Source organism: Rhinoderma darwinii, chromosome 12 (assembly GCF_050947455.1).
Source record: "Rhinoderma darwinii isolate aRhiDar2 chromosome 12, aRhiDar2.hap1, whole genome shotgun sequence".
NCBI classification, from domain to species: Eukaryota; Metazoa; Chordata; class Amphibia; order Anura; family Rhinodermatidae; genus Rhinoderma; species Rhinoderma darwinii.
In genome coordinates this window covers 60,537,115-60,550,646 of record NC_134698.1, presented here as the reverse complement: position 1 = coordinate 60,550,646, position 13,532 = coordinate 60,537,115, and the positions used below count along the sequence as shown (strand labels likewise).

At 42.6% G+C, this 13,532-nt stretch overlaps 1 protein-coding gene across 1 annotated transcript in view; it reads right to left on the bottom strand.

Moving 5' to 3' along the window:
• STARD9 (StAR related lipid transfer domain containing 9) overlaps window positions 1–13,532 on the bottom strand; it is a 174,760-nt gene that overhangs the window by 9,150 nt on the left and 152,078 nt on the right. Inside the window, exons 24-31 of the mRNA XM_075844676.1 lie at window positions 12,520–12,717; window positions 11,451–11,625; window positions 11,000–11,143; window positions 10,190–10,289; window positions 6,390–6,535; window positions 4,496–4,560; window positions 4,019–4,224; window positions 3,269–3,348 (exon numbers count right to left, since the gene is read on the bottom strand). Coding sequence (XP_075700791.1) covers window positions 3,269–3,348; window positions 4,019–4,224; window positions 4,496–4,560; window positions 6,390–6,535; window positions 10,190–10,289; window positions 11,000–11,143; window positions 11,451–11,625; window positions 12,520–12,717 — 1,114 coding nt within the window. The remainder of the gene's footprint in view (window positions 1–3,268; window positions 3,349–4,018; window positions 4,225–4,495; window positions 4,561–6,389; window positions 6,536–10,189; window positions 10,290–10,999; window positions 11,144–11,450; window positions 11,626–12,519; window positions 12,718–13,532) is intronic.

Below are 13,532 nucleotides of genomic sequence, written 5' to 3'. Positions count from 1 at the left end.
ATGAAGACCAATCGGGGTTCATGCCCTCCAAATCGACGGCTGTCAACCTCAGGCGGCTGTTTTTAAATCTTCAGGCGACACCGGATGAGCAAGGAGGAAGGGCGGTGCTAACGTTAGACGCCTCAAAAGCGTTCGACTGCGTAGAATGGGGGTACCTATGGCGGGTAATAGAAAAGATGGGATTCGGCCCTAACTTCGTGAAGTGGGTACAGTTGTTGTATGTGGCCCCTACAGCCCGCATACGGGTGAATGGTGCAATGTCTGAGAAATTTTCACTGGCCCGGGGTACGCGCCAGGGGTGCCCACTGTCACCATTACTATTCGCCTTGGCGGTGGAGCCACTGGCGTGCCTCATAAGACAGGAGGAGCGTATAAGAGGCTTGCAATATGGGGAAATGGAGGAAAAAAAATTCATTATATGCAGACGATATTTTAATATATATGACGGACACGGAGAATACACTGCAGGTAGTAATGGATACGATCACAAGGTTTGGGGAGTTCTCGGGATTAAATATTAACTGGACCAAGTCTGCTCTGATGCCACTTGACACGGTGAATATTGTAGATACTGGAGTGGGACTCCGGATTCCGATAGTCTCTGAATTTACGTACCTAGGGGTTAAGGTGACGGCTAGGGTCCAAGACTACATGTCTTTGAATGTCTCACCACTGCTGCTCAAGGTGAAACATAAGGTGGATGCCTGGAACAGGCTCCCGCTCTCTTCTCTGGGGAGGACTAATCTAATCAAGATGATCCTTATGCCTCAAGTTTTATATATTCTTCATAACTCCCCAGTATGGATACCTAAACACTGGTTCAGACGATTTCACAATCTCTTTCGGGATCTGGTCTGGAAAAAAGGGGTTCCAAGGATTAAATTGGAGAAATTGCAATTGCCCAAAGACGAAGGGGGGGGGGGGGGGGTAGCGCTGCCAAATGCCTGGATATATTACCTGGCTGCTCAGAGCCAACAATTTAAGGGATGGGAGGAAACAGAGACTTGGGGCTCCAGTGCGCGTTTATTGTCATATTTGGGGGGAGGACTCAACCCACTAGAGGGTCTGGAAGCACATACCTTTAAGAGATTGGCGAGTGCTAAACCAACGTTACTCCTGATACATAAAATATGGTGGCAATGCAAACAGATCCTGGGAGTGGGAATGTGTACCAAATATACTCCCCTATGGCATAATCCGGTCCTGTGGGAATTATACCAATTAGAGGGCATGCAAAAATGGGAATCGGCAGGGGTTAGACGAATACAACACTTCTATGATGATAACGGGTTGAGATCATTTCAGCAGTTGAAAGACCTATTTCCACTAGAGCACAATATGTTTTATCAATATTTGCAGATCCGTCATGCCCTACAGGCACAGGCGCATGTGGTGGACCTGACGGTCTGTGCTCTTGGGGTCCTAGAGTATGTGGGACGGGCTGACACGACCAAAGGCCTGATCTCAATGGCGTACAGGAGCTTGCTGTCCAAACACCTGGGAAACCCAATGATGCTGGTAAAAGCGAAATGGGAACAGGATGTTGGTCCATTGACTGAGGAGGAGTGGGAGGAGATATTAGCATCCACATGTCACTTATCGCTCAGTCTGGCGCAGAGGAGATCACAACTCTTCCTGATACATAGAGTGTACCGCACCCCGTGGGTATTAAAACAGATGGGTATTAGAGCGGATGCTAAATGTCCTAGGTGCACGGAAGAGAAGGCGGACATATTGCATATGGTTTGGTCATGTGAGGCCCTGAGGACCCTATGGGGGGAAATATTGGATCTGATAAAGCAGGTGTATGGTCGGGAATTGGCGGCAGACCCTAAAGTTATGTTGTTGGGAGCGGTGGGAGAATTGGAGAGTGACAGAATGGCAAGCCTGGCAATTGCCAAGATATTATACCAAACGAGGAAATGTATTGCTAAAAACTGGCTGGATGAGGAGCCACCAGGGATGAGGGAAATTGTAGGAATGTTGAACTATAATATCCTGATGGAGCATAAGATATTTTCTAAAAGGGGCACGGAAATTTTTTTTGAGAAACAATGGAGCAGATGGTTGGCCTGTCCTGAGGTGCTGACACCTGAACTGAGCAGAATAAGGGCGAGAGTCGTCTGAGGAACTGGAGGTGATAGAGTCTGGAGCAAAAAAGGGGTGGTGGGGAAATTGGATAAGAGAAATGTGCTCTGACCAGGAATGGTACTAGAAACAAAGGGCGGAGATATAGTGGGGGGCTGTGCGGGGAGGGGGGAAAGGGGGGAAGTTGGGGATTTCATGATATGCTGTCACTATTGTATACGATGTTGGAAAATTGTAATGTGAATGTTACTGTGTTATTTCATTTCTGTGTTCGTATCAATAAAATTGGTTTGATTTAAAAAAAATATTTTTCCTTTCTAAGCTGTGGCTGAACAGGACTGAAGGTGCCAATGCTCCTGCCTTTAAGCCCTCATGCACAAAAGGGATCTGTATCAGTGCATGTAGCCACGCATACCAGAGTGGTGGTAAATGCATTATTTGTCCCATACCGTAAATAGGACGAAGTTTAGTGCCTCGACCGGTTTAACAAAACCTCTCAGAATTGACAGTCTGCAATACAATTCTGGTTTGCGCTCAGTATTAGGGTATGTGCACACGTAGTGTTTTCAGACGTTTTTCGGGCCGTAAACGTCCCGAAAAATGGCTGAAAAATCGGAAGCAGAACTCCTCCAAACATCTGCCCATTGATTTCAATGGGAAAAACTGCGTTCTGTTCCGACGGGCTGTTTTGTTTCGCGGCCGTTTTTAAAGAAAACGCCCGTGAAAAAGAAGTGCATGTCACTTCTTCAGCCGTTTTTGGAGCAGTTTTTCATAGACTCTATAGAAAAACGGCCGTGAAAATCGCGAGTGGCTTAAAAAACGTCTGAAAATCAGGAGTTGTTTTCCCTTGAAAACAGCTCCGTATTTTCAGACGTTTTTGATTTTGTGTGTGCACATACCCCAACAGGCACAAATGCACACACATGTTCATGAGGCTTAACCATCATGGACTAGGAGAATTGGTAAACTTCTAGGAGTCCTAACTATTTTGAGTCTTCCCATCTTGTTACGAGCCCCCAAACAAATATTTAACAGACTTCAGTTAGATGATGTAGGATGTAATAATCCAATGCTCCTGAATCATCACAAGCTTAGGAGGTGTCACAATAATTGTTTATTATCATGTAAAATCCATATATCGGTAACTATCATAGGAGTGCGTTAGTAAATATCCACTCACCTGTTTAAATTCCACAGCGATACAACAGAAATCCCTGGGTTGTTTTAGGTAACAAAGTGACGTGTCAGTCATCACATGAACTAAGAGGGAAATACGTGATTACTGAAAGCCCCCATTATTTCACTCATACACAAATATGGGCTTGGGCTGAACTCATGATTTCATTGCTGCTACGACCACATATAACAAGTACATCATGGTGGTGCATGAGATCGTATTCCATAGCATTAAGAAGTGAGTAACGTGTAAAGTGTCAAAGATGTTGTTAAAGCGACACTGGATACGGTTTCTGACAACATTGCCAGTGTAACTGCTGCTCTGAAGAGTAGTCGTATTGGTCTATCAGGTAGAGGCGGACTGGGAACCTTATGCCAGTATAAAGTTACTGTGTAAACCCTCAGGGTAAGGCCACATGGAGCAGCAATGACCTTGCCGCAGTACAGCTACGTCAGCAGCATATTTGGCGCGGCAGTCAAATTGCCTGTTAATGACTGCACGTTGTATCTTTAGCTGCAAAATCGTGCGCCTATTAATTAATAGCACCTTTTTAAGGCCGCACGGTTTTAAGGTAAGGGGCCGTTTTACCCGTAGCAATGCGCAGTCATTAACCAGTCATTGTTAACATGGTGGCTGTTGGCCGGGTCAGTGCCGCTCCTTGTGGCATAACCCTTATATTGAGATCATATATGAAAACTATGAAAAACAAAGACCAGTCCAGGCAGGAAAACCTATAAGCTTCACATTACTCACCTAACTGAATATTGCTGCTGACTCTCTCATGCACGCTGGCTGTAAGCATGGACTGATCATACAAACGCCTTGTGCTAATATCTTTCACCATACACCAGACATCATTAAGCGACCTCTTAATGACTCCGGTTCCAATAAAGCCGTGCTTCGTTGGTGATGAGAAGGCCTTATAGTAAACCAATACATCTTTCTCTGTGCTCTGGTATCTGGAAAGAAAAGGAGACTATGGTAAGGATACATTATCGCAGGCACTGATAAACCTTCTTGGCTCTGCAATGAATACAGAATGCTCCCGTTCATAAAGCAATGTCATAGCTGGGAGTTTTATTACAGAAGGACCACAAGTAAAAAGGCCACTGATAAAGCACACAGCAACATCTGCATGTGTTTGTAATTGCATTCTCCCATTTAGAGTGGACACACAAAATAACAATTCTATATATTGATGGTATATATTGTGTGCACATCAATACTTACATCCATCCAGCTGCTGCTTGGCGGTTATGTAGCTTCTTTATATCGTAGGAACACGCCGTCATTACCTGAAAAGAATGAAGTTACAATATAGCGTGAAAAAGGTATAGCTGGAAGTGTCAGTAAGTTTTCAGTTCTGTCTTCGAGGTGAACGGTAATGAATATGTAAGAGAACTCTCAGGCCGTGTAAATCTGCACCTGTGAAGTTTAGATTTGCAGAACCAAGAAATGTAATAAAAAAAAAAAATGCATCCAGTAGTCTTACTTTTTGTTTTTTTTTTAAGATAAAGCATGTAAACCTTAAATTTAATTGAATCTTTTTGCCACAGATTTATTCCCCATCCTATGGCTTTAATAGCATCGGTGTATTTTGGCTTTGTCTAAAAAAAAAATTTGTAGGTAGAGGATCCTACCGCGCTACTCAACGTAAGTTTTTTTTAGCTAAATATATGGCTTGCACTTGATGCCCAATAGTCTGTGTAAACAGGGCAGGTTTGCACAACTTTCTCTTATCCGTAGTCTACATACTACTACCCACGGCCCGCAATTCCCATTAAAGGGGTTGGCCACTTTATGTTCGGTTTTCAGCACAATTTGGAAAATGAAGATAAAGTAATTTACTAATATAATGTACTTAGAAGATCTGCGCCAATGTGTATAGTGGCATCCCGCGTTTTTTTAGTCTGATCTTCCTCATAGACTGTACGGCGCTCCGGTCCCAACATACCCACTGATGTAGGGGCATATGACCAGACACGTCCATCAGAGACGTCCATTGAATAACACTTTGCAGGTAAGAGAAACTAGTGCGTGCACATTGTTATTGAATGGAGGCTGCTGATGGACCAGTGTGGTCACATGCCCATCCATCAGCAGCCATGTTGACACCAGAACGCCGTGCAGTCCATGAGAAAGATTGGACTAAACAAAGAGGCGGCACTGTACACATTCAGACATTGGTGGAGTTCTTTTAAGTACATTCAATTGGTAAGTGACTTTAGCTGCTGCTTTCAGCACATTTTAAAATATAAATAGTGGTCAACCCCTTTAATATGCAATATATAGGTGTCACGAATTCGATTGGTGAGTGTGATTGGCTGTTTCGATTGGCGGTGCCGAGGACAGGGGGAGGAGTCAGATGCTTTAAATAACTCAGAGTCCCAGAATGAAGCATGCCGCTGACATCTATGCGAGCATGCTTCCGTGGAGTACAGCAGAATACCTGCTGCTGAACTAAATATCGCTGGCATCCCTGGCCAGAGTGACCAAGCTACAGACCCCTGATGATGAGTATTGAAACGCGTTGGGTCGGTTGTGAATAGGAATTTTTTAGCATTGGGAACACTAGCATTGTTTGTATACCTCAACACTAGGAGCTTCCGGTGCGGTTATCACGGACTCTAGTGTGAATTAGCGTCAAGACTATTGTTATGCCCATTTTTCAAATGCTGATTCCGTATTGATATTCTTGTTGAACACTGAGCTATAGGAGGTTCACAATTGAATTAGAACTCAGAGTTTATTATTTAATACGTTTTTATACACACGGTGGGGCTTTTTCACAGTGGTGATTGTACCCCTGTTTTTAGAGAGTTATAAATAAATGTTATATTTTACTCATATATCACACCAGTGAATCCTTTAAAATTGTTATGTTGTGGGAGCACAATTGAATATATCTTTTAAATACAGTGAATTTATGCAATATATGCCATCAATTTCTGATCAGTGCCAATTCCATTACTAGGACTTCTACCTACTTGGAGAATTGGAGTTCCCTGCTACCTCGTCTGGCACTCCAGACGTTGGACCACATTGGGATAGGGTGACATTTATTGCTGGGAATATTCCCTATAAACGCAACCACTAGTCCCTGTACAATTAATATCACACACACCTCTGCCATTGCACTGGCCTGGACCCGAGTGGCGAGCTCCTGATAGTGAAACGCAGTAGACTGGAAGAGAGAATCGTGTTGGGAGGAGCAGATTATTTTTCCAGGTAGAGATTCCAGAGGAGACGTGCAGCTTGTTCTCTTGGAGTCTAAAGACAAAAATAAACTTTTATGTTTATACAAATGGAATCATTTTACAAAGAAGCGGTCAAATGTTTTAAAGGATATTAAACGTAATGTTTAAGGCATCATTTAGACGAGCGTAATATACGCACGTGCTTTTCACGCGTGTCGTACGCACCTATATTAGGCTATGGGGCAGTGCAGACAGTCCGTGAGTTTTGCGCAGCGTGAGTCCGCTGCGTAAAACTCACGACATGTTCTATATTTCGGAGTTTTTTGCGCATCACACACCCATTGAAGTCAATGGGTGCGTGAAAACCACGATGGTCGCACGGAAGCAGCTCCGTGCGAACTGCGTGGTTCGCGCAACAGATGTCATTCTCTGAATGTAAACAGAAAAGCACCACGTGCTTTTCTGTTTACAAACATCCAAACGGAGTGGCAAAATGATGGCGGCTGCGAGAAAATCTCGCAGCCGCGCATCATACACTGATGACACACGCAGCTGTTAAGTGCCTTTTGCGCAAATCGTGTAAATCAGGCCTAAATCTGTATACGGCTTTCGGCATCACAGTTCTGAGTTTCTCCTCCCACAATCTATCACCGCCCATATTATATTACTTATAACTACTGTGTTTTGTTTATTCTGTCAGTAAAAGCCGTCATAACTGAAATTCTAACAGCACATAGAATTATAAAATAATACAAATCAATTGAGCACTGCTGTGAAGATGACATCATGCCGGATGTCGTCAATTTTAACTTTAACCCCTTCCCGCAAAATGATGTGCCTGGTACGTCATAGTGCGGGGGTTATGTATGGAGCGTACTCACGCCGAGCGTGCTCCATACTGAGCGGGTATTGGGTGTGTTTTACAGCTCACACCCGGGACGAACGCTGTTCCTGGCTGTTTAACCCCTCAAATGCTGTGGTCAATCGCGACCACAGAATCTGAGGCATTGAAAAGAGGGGGACGCCCCACCCCGCAGCGAGATTGGGGGGTGACCATGGTTGTCATGGCAGCTCAGGGGCCTAATGAAGGCCCCCAGGACTGCCTTCACTCTGCCTCTGTTAAGCCCTGCCTGTGGCGACTTGAACGATCGCTGGTTCAAGTCACCTAGAGGGACTAATAAACTGTAAAAATCAAAGTGAATACAGTTAGTAGTGAAAAAAAATAAAATATTAAAAATAAAAACCTTTATCCCATTTTCCTGTAAAGTAATGTAAAAAATAAAAAAGTTAACAAAATTGGTATCACTGCGTTCGTAAAAGTCTCAACTATTACAATATAGCGTTATTTAATGCACACAGTGAATGCCGTAAAAAATAAAACCTTTACAACACCCAAATCGCTGCTTTTTCATCAACTTAGCTCTCAAAACAAATGTAATAAATAGTGCTAAAAAAAAATTGGACGGACCAAAAAAAATGGCACCGATAAAAACTACAGGTCGTCCCGCAAAAAATTAGCCCTCACACCGCTCATTCCGCAGAAAAATAAGAACGTTCTGGTTCTCAGAATGTGGTGAAACAGAACAAATTTTCTTTTTAACAACATTTGTTTTTTGTTTTGTTTTTTATAGTGAAATATAAAAAAACCTATATGAATTTGGTATCACCGTAATTGTATTGAGCCACAGAATAAAGTTAAGTTGTCGTTTTTACCACACGGTAAAAGCCGTAAAAACTAAACCCAAAATACAATGGAGGAATGGCCATTTTTTCTAATTTTAGCCTGCAATTAATTTTTTTGCAGTTTCCCAGTACATTATATAGTACTTTAAATGGTGTCAGAAAATAGAAACTACAACTCCTCCTGCAAAACATAAGCCCTCACACCGCTCTATTGACTGAAAAATAAAAGAGTTACGGCTCCTGGAAGGCAGGAGTGAAAAAACGAAAATGAAAAATAAAAAAATGGCTTCGTCCTGAAGGGGTTAAAATAAGTGGCCAGGTCTTCAGGACTGAGATCTGTGATTGGCGTCTACACTTTAGGACTAAGGAGGGAATGAAATATATGAAAGAGGTGGTTTGGATTACTGGATAGTGTGGAGATGAGAGGTGAAATAGACTTGTTTGGCTCTGTGAGTTGTAAGTTTGGAGCATAAATTTGTAATGGAGGAAATCTGCGGCCAAATGCGATTTTCTCAGTTGATCGGCACATCTCAAGCACCGCTGAAGAAAGCGGGATTGAGGCGTGTGCCAGGGTTGTCGTCGTCTTTGTCGGGTGGTTCGGAGTGTAGGGGGGGCTGCTTCATCCAATGCATTTTTGAGAGTGTTATTGTAAAGTTTGGCAGCCAGATTGGGACAGGAGAAGGAAGAGATAGGGGACAATGAGGACTGTAGACTGTCTATGAGTTTCTGAGTGTTAATGGCATGTGGATTTTTGTATGTCTGATACGTAGGGATGACCTGAGAAGGCAGAGAAATTTTCATAGTAAAGGAGAGAAGGTTGTGGTCAGAGAGCGGGAGAGGAGAATTAATAAAGTCAGAAACTGAGCAGAATTGGAAGAAGACCAGTCAAGTGAATGCCCGTCGTAAGGTGTAGGAGAGTTTGTAAGTTGTAAAAGACCTAGGGATCAGGTAAAAGGCAGAAACTGGCAGGCAGATGGGGAGATTGGGTTATCAATGGGATGAGAGTGGGTGGAAGCCAGGCAGCAAAGTAATTTAGGAATTGACACGGTGAGCCCGTGGGGTGGTAGACAACTGCCACTTGGAGGGAGAATGGGTGAAAGAGTCTGAGAGTGTTGACTTCAAAAGGCGGGAAATGTGAGTGGGGGTACTGGGGGGAATGACCTAGAAAGTGCAGACGTATTCCTACTCCTCCACCCTGCCTGTTCTCAGGTCTGGGGGCATAGGAGAAGTGGAGACCACCATAAGACAGAGCAGCAGGGGAAGCAGTGCGAGACAGGCGTAGCCATATTTCTATAAGAGCCAGGAGGTTGAGAGAGTTGGAAAGGAATAAGTCATGAATAAAGGTGAGTTTGTTGTACACGAACCAAGAATTCCAGAGCGCACCGTTAGAGACAGGAGAAGACGTACAAGGAATATTAAGAAGATTTGCATGATTTCTAGGTGTGGCAGGTAATGGGTTCAGCTTAGCAGTAGAAATCGGAGGACCAGGGTTAGGAGAGATGTCTCCTGCAGCGAATAGTAAAAATGTTCTACCAACCATAAGTACCTATTAAAGAGACGGTCTCATCACAGATATTCGACCCACCAGTATGCCACTAAGTGGCAGCAGTGCTATGAAATTGCTTTGCCAATTTGTGTCTGCTTGGGTTTTTACTGGTTATCCATTGACCGTAATGGCTGACCATGGGGCCGCCTGAAAAAAATCTGACAGATGTGGTTGTAGCTTTCATAGCGCTGCTACCATTTCAGCGAAAGGGCAGGAATAAGAGCGGTCAAACCCCCAACAATAGGACATTGGTGGCATATCCTAGCAATATGCCAATAATATCTGTGATGAGACAAACCCTATAAAAGAAGGTCCACATCCCTTATTTGTATGACACTGCCATATAAAGGTGTGGGAGAATCCTTGCCAGAACTTTGGTGAATCAGCTTCTCAGACCACCTAGCGTAACAACTTGGAAAAGAGGCAGAGTTTTATTTTTTCCCCTAAAATGAAGCGCTCACATTGATAAAAAGGATTCATACACATTCATATACATACCTGCAACTGAAATATTGGTAGGGGTTAAAAAGTCACAATTCCTCACTACAGAGCGACCTCTCTCAGCACCCAGAGATGGATCCAAACATCTTGACAATGTCTTTCAAAGAAATACAGATAAAAATCAACGAATGCAGCACAAGATACGTAAAATGTATTTGTTGCCTGCCTTAACCAAACGTCTTGGATAACAATTTCTTATCTTACACTTTTATTAGGCGGCAGGATTATTAGATTAATTAAGCCAATTGCAAGTTGGATCTTGATAATACATTTTATATTATGTGATATTCATTTTTTTCCCGATTTTTACAAACTGGTCTCCCATGTGGCGTCGCAGCAAGAAACTTAAGTAACGATTGATGTAGATTTTTAAAACATGTTTTTCACTTTTGAATTATGATTTCATACAACTAACACACTGGTCTTCATTGATCGAACTTGCCCAAAATAAAAGCTGGCCTTGTTCCCCACAACAACCAATCACAATGCAGCTCTCATTTCACCCAAAATAATAGCTGAACTCTGATTGGTTGCTATTGGCAGCAAGGCTGTTTTTTCTGTCTTCATAAACGAGGGCCATTATTTTTCACTTCTTTACTGGTCCATACAATCGGCCTCATGTATGCCATCCATTGCAGAAAACTGAAGCAGTGAATGGAAGCAAACAATTAGATTAGTTCTTTCATCTTCTAACCTCCAGTGAAAAAAATGAAAGCTGGAATCTGGTTGATTGATTTTGACAACTGCTTCCCTTATCGTCTGCACTAGTTTTATACACGAGGACAATATGGTGCAGAAAACACTCACCTCCTGACTGCTGAGATTAGCGCCCTGGCCAATAGTTGCAGTCACACCACTGTTATATCCAGAGGTGGGTCCTGATGAAAGACTGAGACTTGAATTGGTAAATAAAGTGCTGGTGCTTACAAGTGTCTTCATTTTGGTATCCTCCTATAAAAAGGTAAGCCACGTGGACAAATGTTTAATTATAATGTTCTAGAAAACGGTTTGCACCTTACAAATGTAGTATAATAAGATCATGGATGTTCAACGCAACTTTTGCAGCATTATGCAACCAATACCGGATGCAAGACAAGTATATAAGTCAATGAAGACCTGAAAATGCAGATTCATATACAACATCTGTACGGCTTCCATGTGAGTGCTGTGTTTTCTAATGAAAAGCAATATAGTGCTCAATATGTGCACTTATCATGAGCCCTAAGGTTGCACGTGGCGCTCTTCATAGCAGGATTACCTTGGTTAGACTACCCTGCTGCAGGCGTCTCCTCTCCATCTCGGCCCTCTCTCTTAACTTGTCCCTTGCTTTAGCAATTTCAGTTTTAGCTTCTTCTCGAGCCTTCTGGTAATCTTTAAGCATTACTTCAATTTCAGAAGGACACTGCGGCGCTCTACTCTTTGGTTCCTGAATTCTAAAACATTTAAAAAAAAAAAAAGTGTAGTTCCAGTATACAATTGATGACCAAGTTCTATATCTTATAATTTTAAAACAGATCTCCAACACCACCACATTGAATCCATTGTGGGATAGTTATTAAGGGAATTTCACCAATTAAAAGTTAGAGTGATGCAGAGTTTACTTAAGTTTATTAGCATTTCAGCAACGTTCACTTTCTCAGCACTATATAGCTTGCCGAAATCACAGTGGTTTTCCAAAGTAAGGAGCTGCATCGCATCTTAACGCAGCTTTGTGGGAGCGGAACAAATAGATAATCAAAGGGGGACAGGAAGCAGTTTAACAATCTCACAGTAGTAAAAGCAGACCAAACAGGGTGATGGAGGCCTTCTGTTATCACCTGATGCAGGTATGAACTCTCTCTAGGCAATGCCCCAGCTAAATTCAAGACTATATATTGTTTTACAACATACCAGAAGAAACGGCATATATTCACTGCCCAATGGAGGACACACACAATAGCTGGACATTTCCTGTGTTCTGCAGCAGGGCATTTACTCACAAATGAAAAGATAGGAAGTGGAGTGTTTTTACACACAGATAAGGCCCTCTATGCAACTCCCGCGCCACTTTCTGGCGGAGGAACTGTACCCCATTTCTTCCTGGAGACTGTATCTTAGTCTATGGACATTTTTCTGTCCTTTAACTCCCATGCTTTGCAGCCATAAAGAAAACACACCCTGCTGCACTATCTGTACAAACAATACAGGAAGGAAGTGTATGCCTCCAATATGGCTGCCTCTAGGGGTACATACAGAAAAAAACAATCACTATTTCTAGATATCCATAGGATATAAACTTGCATAAATATATAGCGGTCAGGACCCCTTTAGTAGAAGATGTCTCTAACCTGGTATTATCAACCACATCCCTCCTGAGCTGCTGAAGGTACTCTCTGCGCCGGCTGGGAAGGTCAGATTCCCTCAGGGATGTCAGCGATGTCTGTGACAAACTCAGCTGTTTCTGTGGGCTGAGACTTCGACTTCTTTTGAAACTCTGAAGCCTCTCCTCTCTTTCCTTGCGCAAGTTTGCTATCACTTTTAAGTGCCTGAAGGAAGGAAAAAGACCAAATATATTTTTGAAAATGTTTTTTTTCTCCCAATATTTGTGCACTATATATTACTATGTGGAGTAATGTGTTATTAATCATATTTTTATGTTAATATGTAGCAATTGAAAAATGTGTAAATTTTCTATTCTAGAATGTTTACCTTGCTAGCAACGGCAAATGGTTTGATTGAAAGTGATTCACATTAGTATGAAAACAACTCTATTAAAAGTATTTCTACGAAACCATCAATTTTTTAAAGAGCTGATCCTCTACAGAAGAATAGGCAGAACATAAGTGAATGGCGACATTACAAGTTATCAAATGCAGCCTTTACGGCGGAACATGGTATCCCCACGACTACGTACTATGGAGCCAGAAGCACTCTGTGTTCCGCCATAAGGTGCTCCTGTGAGGCGTTGCTTCAAGTGTAAAATACCTCTGTAATTCATTACGCAATAAAACATGCCGCCCTAGTTTTTTTTTTCTCACGGATTCTGTATAAATACAGGAGAAAAAACCTCCATATGAAATCTGATGCATAAGGAGGTACAGTATGGGCCCATAGATTTCAATAGGTGCCATATTACGGATCCATACAACATAGATCTGTAATACAGTCGTGTGCATGAGCCCTAAAAAGGGTAGCTGAAACTTGAGTCAGCAGCATTGTAACTGGGAAACAACCTCTAATATAATACAGCTAAGGCTTCGTTCACATCTGCATCAGGGTTCCGTTCTGGCGTTCCGTCGGAGCTTCCCATCAGAACGGAACCCTGACTGAAACATACGGAAACCATAGGTTTCCGTTTGCA